Genomic DNA, 15,980 nt, shown 5'->3' on the forward strand with positions numbered 1-15,980 from the left:
CGACGCTAACGCGACGCACACTAGCATAACGCTAGTCTGAACGTAGCCTAAGGCTACAAATGCAACAAGTTGCATTTTTCTTGCGTCCGATTTTCGGCAAAAAACGACGCATGCGTCGCAAAACGCAGCGTTTTTGCGTGCGTTGTGCGTTGCGTCGCCGACGCAGCAGCGCACAACGCTAGTGTGAACGTAGCCTAACATCCTCACACGTTTTGTGCCTGAACTGTATTAACCCTTCCAAAGCAAATGTCGCCTGCAGTCCAGTCCTCACTGCCAGTCTCCACGGTGTGAACTGATCATTCAGTGCATATACACTAGTAATGCTTGACCCACCGTGCCCAATAACCATGGCAGTGAGCGGTTCCTGCGCCCACTACACCAGCCCCTCCCCTGCAGCCGCTGCCCGCAATAATGGCTGCGTGAGTGACAAGTGCAGCCCAGCACCCTCCGGCCTCCTCCTCCTCCTCCTCCGCAGCAGCAGCAGCAGAGAGGAGGAGTCGGCTGCTCCACACCTGTGTGCTAGGCCGTGGTACTCAGCCCCTGTATGCCGGCGCTGAGGGGAGACTGTCTGGACGGAATGGACTCCCTCCTCGGCGGCTGAGGCCTACATGCTGCAGAGCGGGGAGCATCGAGAGCATCGAGAGCCGTCGCCAGGGGGCGCCCACCGCACGGACAGCTGCCGGATATGGAGGTACTGGCACAGCGCAGGGGTCCTATTTCTGTGGTACAGGCTGCTGCCTCTGACCGGCACAGGAGCGGGGGGAGGTCCATTTGGGGCAGGACAATCATTCCCATTGCCATGTGTGGCAATTATATGGCACCAGGCGCGGTGGCGATGTACTGCGGGGTGCCGTATAATGTGTGTGCCCCAAAGCCTCATCCAGTCACAGGTGTCTCTGCGCTTCATCTACAAAGAATGAGAAAGGAAACATAGATAGTGGTCAGAGCTGTATGGGACACTCCCTTTTAGGCTCTTCTCTGAGCAAGACTGATTTGAGCTGATTTTTCACAGTGGATTACAAAGTTTCTTAAAATCACCCATACTATTGCTTTATGAAAAGTTTGGTGAAAGCACAGTTCCGTTTTAAAGTCTAAAAAAAAAGCCCTAGTGGTTGCAATTTTTCAATTTCTATTTCCAGTTCACCACCTGACAGCACCATTGGAGGACGTCCTTCTTACCCTCAGTGGAACAGGAACAACAAGCGGTTAAAAGGACCCTCCCCACTCCACCCACCAGTGTTTTTCCTGTCCCACTGTGGATAGGAACGGCAAGCTTATCCTCCGACGGTGCTGTGCAGATGGTGGGGATCAGGGGGCCCAGCCTTTCCCTTCACTGCCGCAAGATATCTGCGGCTGATACCTGTGATGGGGGGTCCCTCAGCCTCCCCAGTGTAGCGCTGCTCCTGGGGTCGGATCCAGTCCTCCATACTGGGGGCTCTCGGTCCGGGCGCCTGTTTGCTGGGGGGTGTATGCGGGGGCCATCTCCAACACGGCGGCCGATCCCAGCATGCGGCCACGTCCATTCCCGGCGAGCGCGCTCAGCGCGGCAGCCGCTGCTCGCTCCGGGACCAACGGCTGCGTCACTTCCGGCCAACAGCCGTGTCACTTCCGATTGCGACGAGCGCTGGACAGAGGGATACCAGCAACAACGCCGGCCTCAGGAGAGGCCTTCCAGCACGGTCAGACCGCGTGGGACTCGGTAAGGAGGGCAGGATCAACCAGGGGAGATGGTTCGAGATTCTCCTTGTGCAGAGGTGGGAACTCGACCCCTAACATATATGTTGCTATCCTCTGGGAGTTTCAGGCATCCATCTTGAGCCTGAATCTTCCCCAGACCAGCCAGACAGAACCACAAACATCGCGGAAAAGACCGAGGGAGTCCAGCCCTTCTTCTGACCAAGAAGATACGGAGGGGTCAAATCAGGAAGAAAGAGAAGAACCATTAGGAAGAGGAAATAAATATCTCTTCTCGGCAGCAGATACAGATGAACTCCTACATGCAGTACGTAACACCATGCAGTTACAGGACACTCAGGAGGAAACCTCAATCCAAACTGAGATGTTTGGCGGTCTGCATGCTCAACTCAAGTTTTCCCGGTTAATAATCATATCCGTTCCATGATATTAGAGGAATGGCAGGAGGCAGAGAAAAGGCTAGTGGTACCTAGAGCCTTTAGACTCAGTTTACCTTATAATCCAGATGATATAAAGGTTTGGGATGAAGTTCCTAAGATAGATGTGCCATTAGCAAAAGTGGCAAAGAAGACGGCGATTCCGTTTGAAGACTCCTCCGCGTTGAAGGATCCGATGGATCGCAAAGCAGATGGACTGTTGAGGAGAACTTGGGAATCCTCAGCTGCAATAATACGTACTAGTATAGCAGCAACCTCGGTAGCCCGGTCCATGCATTTATGGATGGACGACCTGGAAGAACATCTCAGGGCTAAAACGTCTAGAGATGTTATCCTCAAATCCCTACTATTACTAAAACTGGCAACAGGTCTCATGGCGGACGCTTCGGCGTAATCTGTACGATTCGCCGCCAGAAGCAAATCTTTATCCAATGCAGCCAGAAGAGCAATCTGGCTAAAGACTTGGTCAGGCGATATTCAGTCAAAGAATAAACTTTGTGGGATTCTGTTTTCAGGGGGTAAAGTGTTTTGGGCCTATTCTAGACATATTAGAAAAAGCCTCAGACAAAAAGAAAGGGTTCCCTGAGGAAAATACTAAAAAATACCAGCCCTTTCGTAGATCCCGGCCTAGTCAGAAGACAGATTACAGGGGGAAAGGGAAGACTGGGAGATGGTCCTATCCCAAGGGTGGAAAAGGTAGAGACTCCATCTTCCAGGGTTCAGGTTCAGGGAAACCGAATAAATTACATCAGAGTGGGAGGTCGATTACAAAGGTTTCTGGGGGTCGGCAGAAAATATCCAAAAACCCTTGGATTCTGCAGGTGATTGCTCAGGGTTACAAATTAGAATTCACCAGTCCTCCGCCAGAAAGGTTCGTAGTAACCAAATCTTCTCCCCTCTTAAACTCTCCTATGTGGCCAGACATCCAGGAGTTGTTAGAAATAGAAGCAATCATCCCAGTACCCATCTCAGAGAGAGGCAAGAGCCATTATTCACACCTATTTTCAATAAAAAAAAACCATCGGGAGACTCCCGGATGATTATAAATCTGAAACCCCTGAACAAATGGATAAGGTACAGGAGATTCAAGATGGAGTCTATAAAGTCCACAATACCTCTCATAGACAAGGACATTGTGATGTGCACCTTGGATCTAAAGAGTGCATACTACCATGTCCCAATACACGCTTGTTACCAGAAATTCCTGAGATTCGCCCTGACGAACAGAGGGATAGTTTATCACTTTCAATTCAAGTGTCTCCCCTTCGGCCTAGCCTCAGCCCCAAGGATATTTACCAAACTAATGTCAGAAGTAGTCGCCTATCTAAGGAATCAAGGTATTGCCATAGTACCATACCTAGACGACTTTTTGATAATGCGAGGTCAGGGAAACCTCAAGATCGACTGCGACTTCACACTCTCCATTCTACAAGATCTGGGGTGGATTGTGAATTGGGAAAAGTCATGCCTAGTTCCAAATTCCAGAATAAAATTTCTGGGGGTCATATTAGATTCCAATACCAGAACATCTTTTCTACAAGAGGAAAGACAGAAGTCGTTAATCGAGAACATATACCGGTTCAGGAAAATCACTCCCTCTATAAGGGAAGCAATGAGAGTCCTAGGCTTAATGACGGCCTGTATTCCCTGTGTGAAATGGAGCCAATTTCACTCACGGGGGTTACAGAAGCAAATCCTGAAATATTGGAACAGAAAGCAGAATTCTCTGGAGAAGATGGTTCTTTCTCCTTCGGTAAAGAAGTCCCTAACCTGGTGGACCGTCCCGGAAAACCTGAAGGTGGGAGTTCCATGGATGCTCTATCCCTGTGTCACCATTACCACAGACGCCAGTCAGTACAGATGGGACGGGCACATAGGAAGGACATACTACCAAGGGAAGTGGAGTCCAGAAGTATCGGCCAAGTCATCAAACTTCAGAGAACTGTATGCAATTTGGAAAGTGCTCTATCAGGCCCAGTCTCAGGTCAGAGACAGACACGTGAGGATTCTGTCCGACAACGTAACAGCAGTGGCATTTCTAAGGCACCAGGGAGGCCCAAGACATCCATCTCTACAGCACTTGGCAGACCAAATTTTCAGATGGGCAGAAAAATCCATCAGGTCCATTTCGGCAGTTCACCTGGAGGGTGCCAAAAACCAGGTAGCAGATTTTCTAAGCAGAAGAACAGTAGATCCCAGAGAATGGGAATTGAATCCAGAAGTGTTCAGCAATCTGTGCCAGCGGTGGGGGACGCCTCTAGTGGATCTCTTTGCCACCAGATCAAATGCAAAGGCCAGAGCATTCTTCTCTCAATCCTCTAGAGGGAGCAGCGGGAGTCGACACACTGTCTCAACATTGGGAAGAAGGTCTTCTGTACGCTATTCCACCCCTGCCACTGATCCCGAGAACACTCAGGAAGATAAGGGACGAAAGAGCAACTGTAATCCTGGTGGTTCCATTTTGGCCCAAGAGGAGCTGGTTTTCTCTTCTATCCAGAATGACGACAGAAACACCTATCCTCCTACCGAATAGGCAGGACCTTCTGTGCCAAGGTCCAGTGTTACACAGCAATCCGGATTCACTACAGCTCTCTGCCTGGATCCTGAACGCCTGACTCAAGGATCCAGAGGCCTGTCAGAAGAGGTTATCACCACACTCCAGGCAAGCAGGAAACCGGTGACTTCAGCGATCTATAACACGATCTGGAAGCGGTTTTGTTCCTTCCTAGGAGAAATTCTTATAGATACCTCAAAACCAGACATTCCTAAAATCCTTGACTTTTTACAACTTGGATTTAAAAAAGGCCTCCAGCCTAGTACTTTAAAAGTACAGATTGTGGCCCTTAGTGTGTTTTTTGACTCATCATTAGCTTCCCATCTTTGGATAGCAAGATTTGTTAGGGCCATACAAAGAATGAGGCCTCTTGTGAGGAAATCGTCTCCTCCTTGGGATCTGAATTTGGTCCTTAATGCTCTGTGCAGATCCCCATATTTACTATCAGAGGACATGGACATAGCCAATCTCTCTTTTAAAACTGCTTTTCTAGTGGCCATCACTTCAGCTAAGAGATTGGGGGGAAATGCAGGCTCTATCCATACAGGATCCGTACCTCCGGATCTTTGACAACAGAATAGTCTTAAGACTTAAGGTACCTTCACACTGAGCAACTTTACAACGAGAACGACAATGATCCGTGACGTTGCAGCGTCCTGGATAGCGATCTCGTTGTGTTTGACACGCAGCAGCGATCAGGATCCTGCTGTGACATCGCTGGTCGTTGCTGAAAGTCTGGAACTTTATTTTGTCGTCAGGTCGGGGTGATTCGTCATGTTTGACAGCAAAAGCAACGATGCCAGCAATGTTTTTACATGGAGCTAACAACCAGCGAGAATGATAAGTACGTCACTGGATTGCTCCTGCATCATTCTGCGTTGCCGGTAGTTGACGTCTCCTAGCGACCTAAACAGCGATCGGCATCGTTGTCTATATCGCTGCAGCGTCGCTAAATGTGACGGTACCTTTAATCCAGCCTTTCTCCCCAAGGTAGTCTCATCTACAAACATAAACCAAGAAGTAATTCTTCCCTCATTCTGCCAACACCCTAGAAACACGAAGGAAGGGGTCTGTCATAACCTTGACGTTAGAGAGACAGTTCTGAAATACCTAGGGGCTACTGAAGGTTGGAGACGAGACACGAACCTGTTCATCCAGTATGGGGGACCAAATAAAGGTTGTAAGGCAGCGAAGTCAACCATTGCTAGGTGGATTAAGACTACTGTAAACCTAGAGTATACAGCCCAGGGGAAGGATCCCACAGATATCCTTGGAGCCCACTCGACCCGAGCTATTGCTACATCATGGGCAGAGAAAGGGGGAGCATCAGCAGAGCAGATCTGTAGGGCTGCAACTTGGACTAGTCTTTCTACTTTTGCCAGACACTATAAACCAGATGTCTCATCAGAGCAATTAGCATTTGGTAGAAAAGTATTACATGCAGTAGTCCCACCCTAGGTTTCCATTCTTTGTTATTCCTCCAATGGTGCTGTCAGGTGGTGAACTGGAAAACGGTAATTAGACCTACCGGTAATTGTATTTCCAGGAATCCATCCTGACAGCACTACTAGTTCCCTCTGTCATGATTCCAATGGCAGGGAATCACAAAAGGACAAGCACCAACGAGCTCTAGGGTGATGGAACCTGAGCTGACCGCGACCCTAAACCTGAACACACAAATAACAATAGCCGGGGAACGTGCCTACGTTGATCCTAGACGTCTCGCACCAGCCGAAGATCTAACTTCCCCTATTAGAAGAAACACAGACCTCTCTTGCCTCCAGAGAAATACCCCACAGAAATAGCAGCCCCCCACATATAATGACGGTGAAATGAGAGGAAGGCACATACACAGTATGAAAACAGATTCAGCAAAATGAGGCCCGCTAAAACTAGATAGCAGAGGATACAAAAGTAAACTGCGCGGTCAGCAAAAAACCCTTCAAAAAACCATCCTGCAATTACTTGAACTCATGTTCCAACTCATGGAACATGAGGAGCAATTACAGCCCACTAGAGCAACCAGCAGCAAAGAAACAATTATATGCAAGCTGGAAAAGACAAAAATAAAGCAAAACGTGGAACAAGAAAATCAAAAACTTAGCTTGTCCTGAAGATTACTGAAGCCAGAAGCTGAGGTAAGTAAACACTCTGATAACCTTGATAGCCGGCGGGGAAATGACAAGAAAGCCCGGTTAAATAGGAAACTCCCAAATCCTAATAGAACAGGTGGACACCAGAGACAGCAGAACACAAATCACCCAGTACCATCAGTAACCACCAGAGGGAGCCCAAAAACAGTACTCACAACATCCCTCCCACTGCAAATTTGTATTAATAAACTAATGTGATGTAACATTGGTATAAATTTGTTGAATAAACTCTCTTTTTTTTTTTTTTGCATCCATCCAGATGTGGTACTTGGAAAATCACTGGTGGGTGGAATGGGGAGGGTCCTTTTAACCACTTGTTGTTCCTGTCCCACTGAGGGTAAGAAGGACGTCCTCCAATGGTGCTGTCAGGATGGATTCCTGGAAATACAATTACAGTAGGTCTAATTACCGGTTTTTATTACAGATTAATACATGGAAAATAAAAAATTCCCCCCCTCCCAAAACCCCCCAAACATTTAACATAAAAACCTGATTTAAACAATAAGGGGACATGTTATCAGAACATGACCTAAAGCCTGGCAAGCTAAACTCTAGTCTTAATGAATCAGCATCTATGTTTTATCCAAAGTGCTGAAGACTTTTAGAGAACTTATAGAAGTTTTGAAATCTGGGTGAAGCTTCTGGCATGGATTAGCTTAATTGACACTTGATTTCACACCCTTGTTTTCTTTTTTTTTAATTTAAATAGATTTTTATTAACATTATAAAGAAGAACATCCGGATGCCATTTACATTGCTTTATATCACATACACATTTTCTTATTTTCTTATTACAATACACCCCAACATTACCCCAACTACCCCCCTCCCCCCCTAAGACTGCTCATTCCCAATCTACACCCCACTGAGGCCTTCTCTGCCTCGTGTAGTTTATCCTTAGCCAGGTCTTGAGAAACTCGACTTCTATACTCCTCAATCCAATTCAAGCCAAGGAGACCACATCTTATTATACATTTCTATTCTCCCCCTTTTTTTGTACACCCCCTTTTCCAATTTTAAACCATGTTGAACATATTGGAGAAATTCCCTTCTCGCAGGTGGTTCCGCATTAATCCAATTTCGTGCTATTACTTTCCTTGCCATGTAGAGTAACCTAGCAATTGCAATCTTCCAAGTATTGTCAACTCCAATTTCTTCCACATATCCCAGCACGCATACTATCGGGTCTCTAAGAACTCTGCACCTATACGCTACTTCAACCCGGCTCAAAACCACCACCCAAAAAGCAGCCAGCCTAGGACACGTCCACATCATGTGATATATTCCTGCATTCTCACTCGCACACCTCGGGCACTCAGAGTTGGCACGCAATCCCGCTTTGTATAGCACTTCCGGAGATTTATATACTCTATGCAGAATATATAACTGCGAGAGTCTATATGGCTCACTCAAGGATAGTCGCGGAACCCACTCCATCACCGATTCCCAGGTTTCATTCTCCATCGTCCCTACTTCCCTCTCCCACTTAGCTCTCGCCTTTATAGGGAAATCTAGCAAAAACGTGTGCATAAGGTCCTTGTACAGAGTAGAAATAACTCCCCTTGTAGTCCCGTCACCACACACATACTCCAACACAATATCTTCTTGAACTCTGATATCAACCTTCTTCTTCTGAACTCTAAAGGCATGTCTCATCTGCGCGTACTGATATACCCCTGTGGATCGCAGCCCAAATTCTACCTGCAATTGAGAAAAGGACTTCAATGCTTGCTGCTGAGTTATCTGGTGAACAAAACAAATTCCCTTATTCTGCAATTCCATCAGTCCTCCCAAAGCCTCAAATTCCTTTAAATTGTTATTAGACCATATCGGTGTGAATTTAGTCAACCCTGTAACCCCACGAATCTGCCTTAGTCTATTCCATAGTTTACGAATCAGGGACAGGGTTGGGTATACTTTTCCCAAAGCGCCCAAAGAGCCATCCTCCAAACACCTAGCCATCGGTCGTCGGTCCGTCACCTCTTCCATTAGATGTTGTACTGCACTGGATGACGCCCCTTGCGCCCAGCCCTTAAAATGCTGGCTCTGTGCCGCAAGGAAGTATATTTCCGGGTTGGGCAAAGCCAAACCACCATCCTCCTTGGGTCGCTGAAGCGTCTCCAGGCGAATACGTGGATATTGTCTTCCCCATATCAAACTTCTAAAGAGGGCATTAATCTGCCTGAACTTCCCCCAAGGGATCCAAATTGGTGCGTTATGTAGAACATATAGAATTTTAGGCATCAGGACCATTTTAATAAGGTTTACCCTACCGACGACCGATAGATGTAGTTTATTCCAGGCATCTACCTTCGCCTTGAGTACCCCCATAACAGGAGCCAAATTCCTTTGTAGGTACTCCGCAATTGGCACCGAGACATATATTCCAAGGTATTTAAATTTAGAAACCACCTGAAGCCTTTCATCACCAACATCCTCACTCACATTCTCTCCTATGTCATCCACCCTAAAAAGAACCGACTTATCCCAATTAATTGTCAATCCCGACACAGTACCAAATCTCTCCACAATTTCAATGGCCCCTCTTAGTGTATCGTCTGGATCTGCCAGGAACAGCAAAACATCATCCGCGTATAACGCTATTTTTTCCTCTATTTTCCCATACCTAAACCCAAGGACCCTATCAGACGGCCGAATCTTAGCAGCAAGAGGTTCTACAGCCAGCGCGAACAGGATGGGCGAGAGCGGGCATCCCTGCCTAGTACCCCTAGCCAGCCCTATAGGTCGAGACAGCTCCCCGTTCACTCTAATTCTAGCCGACGGTGATGAATACAGCAGCTGTATCCAGGCCACAAACTGCGGACCAAACCCCATACATTCCAACACCTGCCAGAGATATCCCCACTCAACACTGTCAAACGCCTTATGGGCATCTAGCGATACAATCACTCTTCGACCACCGTTATCAGACTCTACCTGCATATTTACATATAACCTCCGCAAATTGATCGCCGTGGATCTGTCAGGCATAAAGCCAGATTGGTCCGAATGCACCAGACTCGCAATAACACTAGAGCGTCGGAGAGCCAACACCTTGGCCAGAAGCTTGACATCAATAGTTAGTAAAGAAATTGGGCGGTACGACTCCGGTTTCCCCAAGTCCTTATCCTCCTTTGGAATAACCACTATTATGGCCTCTCTCATAGAGGCTGGCAAGCACCCACAGGACCTAGCTTCCTCCAGTACCATTTTTAATCTAGGAATAAACACTTCTGCCAACCCTTTATAGATCTCAGCGGGTAGCCCATTGACCCCAGGCGCCTTCCCATTAGCCATAGACATCAATGCCCGACTCAATTCCTCCTCAGTGATAGGGGCCTCAAGGCTCTCCCTATCTGCCTCATTCAGTCTCGGCAAATCCAGACCTTCCAAGAAAGTCAGTGTGTCCTCGACCGATTCACCAGCCCGAGAGGAATACAAATCTGCATAGAAGTCCGCAAAGGCCCTCAAAATTTCAGGCGTTTCCGTTATTCTACCTCCACTTACAGATCCCAAAGAGTGTATATATGAAGAACTTCTCTGAGCAGCAGCCACTACCGACAGCATATGACCCACTGTTTCTCCCTCCTGATAAAACAACACCCTTTGGAAATCCCGCTTCCTCTCAGCTTTGCCTAGCAGAATTTTTTCCAAATGATTTTGTGCGCTTTTCATCCTTCTCTCTGCCTCAGGGGTTCCCAGTGTGGCCATCCCATCTTCTGCTTCCTTCAACTCCTCAACTGCCGCTTTTTCTGCCTCTCTCGTCCTCCGCTTACACCTACTAATGTCCCTAAACAGTAGTCCCCTCAGGTACGCCTTCATTGCATCCCAAATTGTAAGAGCGTCGGTACTTCCATCATTTAAATGAAAAAATTCCGCCACCTCCCTTCCTATACTTTCCAACTCAATACTCTGTAACCAATTAGGATGAATCTTCCATTCTCTCCCACTTAGCGAGCGAGCCCCCTCCAATCTAACTTCTACTTCAATTGGACTATGGTCCGACAAGGCCCTTGGCAGATATCTCACCTCCCCAACCAGTGTGTCCAAAATCCTGTTACCCAGAGCCATATCAATCCTAGAGAGCGTGGCATGCGCTGGTGAATAACATGAGTACCCTCTCTCTCCAACGTGTCTAACCCTCCAAAGATCAATCATGCCTATCTCCTGTATATAGGTGCCAAATGTTGTTATATGTCTCTCCGACCTATTCTGAGTATTCTTATTTTTGTCCCAATAATCATCACAGATGTTGTTTAGATCTCCGATAATTATTAACGGTGTCGGTCCCCATCTTTCCACTCGCTCCATTACTTCTCTGATTTTCCTGCTAGAGTAGGGAGGCGGAATATACATCGCGGCAACACACAGCATCACTCCATACAATATACACTGTATTAGTACGTACTGCCCATCCACATCCACATATACCTTCACCTCCTCATACTGAACTCCCGCTGGAACCAAGATTGAGACTCCTCTTGCGTACGTGGAGAAGGTAGAATGATAACCCTTCTGAATCCACCGTCTATTCAGGACATCCACCTTCTCCCTTACCAAATGTGTCTCCAGCAAGCATATCATTGAGGCCCGTTGGTCTCTTGCATATTGCAAACACGCTGCACGTCTGGATTTCTCCCCTAGGCCTCTCACATTCCAGCTCAAAATTTTAAAACGGGTCCCCATCACTTGACTCATCTTCACTAAAAGTATCATCATTTTTGAAAACAAGCTGTCCAACTACCCTCCCCCCCCACTCCCAACTCCCCCTCCCCCCCATCCCCCCTCACATCTAACCTTTCCACCTCTTTTCAAGAGTGGGGCATCATCGCCCATAGCGAACACTCCGTTTGGTATTACCTTCCCAACCCTCCTCCCACCACTGTACATAACAGGATTTCAGACATTTTGAAAAATAACATGTCTCAAAATATTTCAAACATAGAATTATTTACACACGCAAGAAACCTGCATACACTTAAAATATGCCGCTTACGCTTCCTCCCTCCTTCCCAGCATCCATTACACCATCCCTTTAACTTTAACTGAATACAATCCAGCTCCCTTCTTCACCACCCATACCCCCTGGTTTGTCAATCACATGACTCTATGCCCCCTGACAAATAAGTAACCAAAATCAGACTCTTCCCACAGTTTCAGTCTCCTTTTCCTTTAAGCTTTTTAGCATTAATATCGATCCACTGGGTAGCTTCCTCCGGCTTCTGAAAAAAATTAATTTTATCAAACGCCACCACCCTCAGTCTTGCTGGAAACATCATGGAATACTGCACTCCCAGTTCTCTCAGCAGTCTCTTGATACCCGTGAACATCATCCGTTGTCTCTGCACCAAAGTAGAATAGTCTGGGTATATAGCAATCTTTTGGCCTTCAACTGTCAGATCCGTCATGTCTCTGGCCTTCCTCCGGATAATGTCTCTGTCTCTATAATTTAGAATTTTGGCAAGCATGGTACGGGGATTCGCTCCAGGGACAGGTGGTTTCGGTGAGACCCTATGCGCTCTTTCTACCGCGAACACTTTTGTTAGCGCCATATCTCCAAATGTCTCTAACAGCCAGTTTTCAATATACTCCGTTGGATTCCTCCCTTCAGCTTTTTCAGGGATGCCCACTATGCGGATATTATTTCTTCTGGACCTGTTCTCAAGGTCCTCATTTTTTTGCCGCCAATTCAGCTATTGCTTGAGTGAACTTTTTCTCTGCTTTTTGCAGCTGCACTATATGGTCTTCTGCAGTGCTCACTCTCTCCTCTACCTCCCCCACACGTTTGTCAATCTTCTGCATGGCTGCGTTTATCTGGGCTGTGTCTTCCTTAACCTCCTGTATCTGTAAGGTCAGAGACTGTTTACATGAAGAAACTAGCGCAAAAACGTCTCTTAGGGTAGGCTCAGCTTCTGGCGCCATTTCCTCGGGTCCCCCTTCTGCCACCGCCATTTTACTCTCCTTTCTCCCCTGTTGTACCTCATGTTCTCCTGCTGGGCTCTCCTCCTCCTCCTCCTCCTCCTCTTCGGTATCAGCTCCGGCTCTCTCCTCTGCGGCCTCCGCTCTCGCAAACTGCTGGAGCTTTGCCGCCACTTCCATGCGCTTTCTGCATGCGGCGTTCTCCTTGTCTGCCTTCTCCCTTGTGTCGGCGCCATCTTGGATAGCGCCTGCCTCCCCGGCTCCCGCGTCCTTCTGCCATCTCCTTGTCATTTTCGCCGGTTTAAGCGCTACCGCTCAGCGCTACCGGGCTCTACAAGTCTCCCCGCACCGATAAGCCCCTTCAGGGACCAAACAGCAGCGGCTCTGCAGGATTTTAAGATGTACAGCGGCGGGAGCTCACAGCCGCACGTCCGCTCACATGGACTCTCAGGCCACGCCCCCACACCCTTGTTTTCTTATCTGATATCTCCTGTGACCCGGAACAAGTTCATACCAACCATACGCACCGCACACTATCACAATCCAGAAGTCTGCCATCACATGCCTGCAGACCGTGATCTCATACTTGGATAGCTCCTTTACAGCTTGCAAACACCAGTTTGGCTATGGATACTATTAAATACAGCGCAATTGGAATTAAAACATAACTTTTACTAGAGATGGATAAAAGTCAAAACAAAAAGTCACCCAAAAGTGATATAAAAAACACCAGGGGTAGGGTCTCAACGAAGAGACACAAACAAAGCCCCTAATAGGATTGAACAAACTCCGCCTGCAGAGGCACTTGCGGATGAAAAATGCACCACCGTATGGTTCAAATAGCTGCCAGAAATACATATGAATCCTACAACGATATTTCATACAGTAGGTTGCATGTAAATGAACAATTATCAAAGAGTAGCAAATGATGACACCTATACCATGGTGTCACTAATGAAAATAAAAAATGGAAAACGGAACAATCTCACCGATTCCAGGGTGCATGAGCAGGAGTACCGGAAGGCCAGGTAAGGGAACACTCCGGAGATTGATGCAGGGAACTGACAATACCCTGCCGTTCCCTATGGGGCTAACAGTAGTCTATCCCCCAAGCTCCTGCTCTTACTTGCCCTGGTGTTTTTTATATCACTTTTGGGTGACTTTTTGTTTTGACTTTTATCCATCTCTAGTAAAAGTTATGTTTTAATTCCACTTGCGCTGTATTTAATAGTACCTTTTCTAGTGGGTTCATCTGTTGAGTATTACTGGTATACAGATTTTGCTATTCTATGGAAACCCATGCCATTTTGCCCCAGCACATAGTTTTGGTGCAGATGATAATTCCAGAGGTGGTTTGGAAATCAGCGACCCGGTTGTGTAACTGTACGTGGTCTGCTACGTCATGTCTGAGTTGTTTTGGTTCCCAAACGCCTCCATTTTTCCACAATATCAGTTGATCGTGGAATATTTAGGAAGGAATACATTTCACAAACTGCCTTGTTACAATGGTGGCGTCCTATTACATCACCACTATCATACTCCGTGAGCTCTTTATAACAACCCATTCTTTTACAAATGTTATTAAGGACTGGATGGCTAGCGGCTGGATTTTATACACCTCTGGCAATGGGACTGACTGAACGGCCTGAATTCATTGATTGAGACGTGGGTGTCAATACATTTGTCCAAATGGGCAGTCAGATACAGAATGAAGTGGTGCTGAGCTTGCGCTTGCGTCATCATTTCATGTAATTGGGGAAGCTTCAGAGTCCTGTTCACATTGAAGTCATCTTTAAATTTTTTTTTGTTTTGTTTTGTTTTTCTAGAGAATAATGGCAGTAGAGGAACATGCATCGGTGATCTAAACTATCCCAAATAAGCTGGGCCATGCTCACCCCAGAATATAATATGGATGTTGGAATATCTGCAAAAAAATGTGGTGCACCTTGTACAGGTTCCAGATATGTTTTGTGCTCATCTTCTTGTTGGTGGTGCTGGTTCTGGTTAGTAACATCCATCTGGTAGAGGTAAGGAAGCTCATGGAGGACTTGCCTCTGCGCGTTGGCTTTACAATTAAAGTTTTTTTGTTAAAAAAAATTATTTATTATTACTGTAATGGGGCATTATGGCCGATATTAAATGGAGGTCCTCCGTTGGGACCCTCATATATTAGACAGAAAGCAGAATATAAATTTTCTGTGGAGTTTCCTTTGTGGTGGCTTTGCAGAGGAATTGAAAGGAACCTGTCAAATTATTCATGCCACCCGAACTACAGACAATGTGAATCGGGGATCTGCTTCTCCATCCTAAACATCTCTATTTTACTTTGTGGTTTTCAGAGAAAAAACATTGTTAAAAAAGTGTGCCCAGCGATGAGGTGACTAGTCCAAAAGGCAGGTCCCTGCTGGCTATTAACCACCCACTCATCTAGATTGCTAGGTCTCAGGAGAGCAGGCCCAAAAAATCCAACATGGACCTGTGTCCTAAACTGTCAGGCATATTCCTCCAGAGCATATATGCCCATCATTTCATTTTTAACTTGCTTAGCTGTTCACAATAACAGTAATTTTGACCAGGGGTGACCAAACTAACTTTTGCATGCCACTGTATACTTGCTGCCAAATGTATCTCTTTAATCTCTGATTTAACCAGCCATCATGTGTCTCTAGCAGCCCTTGGCTGTGAACTTGTTAAATCCTGCTGTCAATCTCAGACAGTGGCACTTAACACACATGTACAGGTGGCTAGTTATTCCATTCTGCCTTCGGTGCTTCTATAACGTGATCGCCGGGCTGATGCTTTGTATACGGCCGGGATCACACATGCGAGAAACACGTCCGTGTCTCGCATGTGAAATCCAAGCTCTGGCGCCGGCACTGTGGAGCGGAGCGTGCGGCCGCATAGCAACACATGGAGCCGCACGCTCCGCTCTGGAGTGCCAGCGCCAGAGCTTGGATTTCACATGCGAGACACGGACGTGTTTCTCGCATGTGTGATCCCGGCCTACCACAGATGATCGCAGCTTCAAGTCCCCTAAGGAGACTATTAAATACAGTAAAAAGTGAAAGAAAAAACGTTTACAAAATATAAAAAAATCACAAGTTCAAATCGCCCCATTAAAAAACGAAACAAACATATATTTGATATTGCTGCATTCATAAAAGTCCGATTTATCAAATTATAAAATAAATCCAATTGGTGAGCAACATAACAAGAAAAAAA

General features: G+C 46.7%; 1 protein-coding gene across 3 annotated transcripts in view; it reads left to right on the plus strand.

The window, feature by feature from the left end:
* The first annotated feature begins 464 nt into the window (after positions 1–464).
* The window catches only part of NXPE3 (neurexophilin and PC-esterase domain family member 3), a 54,539-nt gene continuing 39,023 nt past the window's right edge, over positions 465–15,980 (plus strand). For 2 of the 3 annotated variants that reach the window (XM_069757744.1, XM_069757745.1), the window contains exon 1: positions 14,589–14,785. Coding sequence is in view for 1 of the 3 variants with exons in the window: in XM_069757743.1 (XP_069613844.1) it covers positions 14,693–14,785 (93 nt within the window). In the remaining 2 variants the exon portion in view is untranslated. Of the gene's footprint in view, positions 692–14,584; positions 14,786–15,980 lie in introns of those variants that run through there. The other variant, XM_069757743.1, reaches the window with a different exon arrangement.

The sequence above is a fragment of the Ranitomeya imitator genome, chromosome 3, assembly GCF_032444005.1.
Source record: "Ranitomeya imitator isolate aRanImi1 chromosome 3, aRanImi1.pri, whole genome shotgun sequence".
In the NCBI taxonomy this organism is placed as follows: Eukaryota; Metazoa; Chordata; class Amphibia; order Anura; family Dendrobatidae; genus Ranitomeya; species Ranitomeya imitator.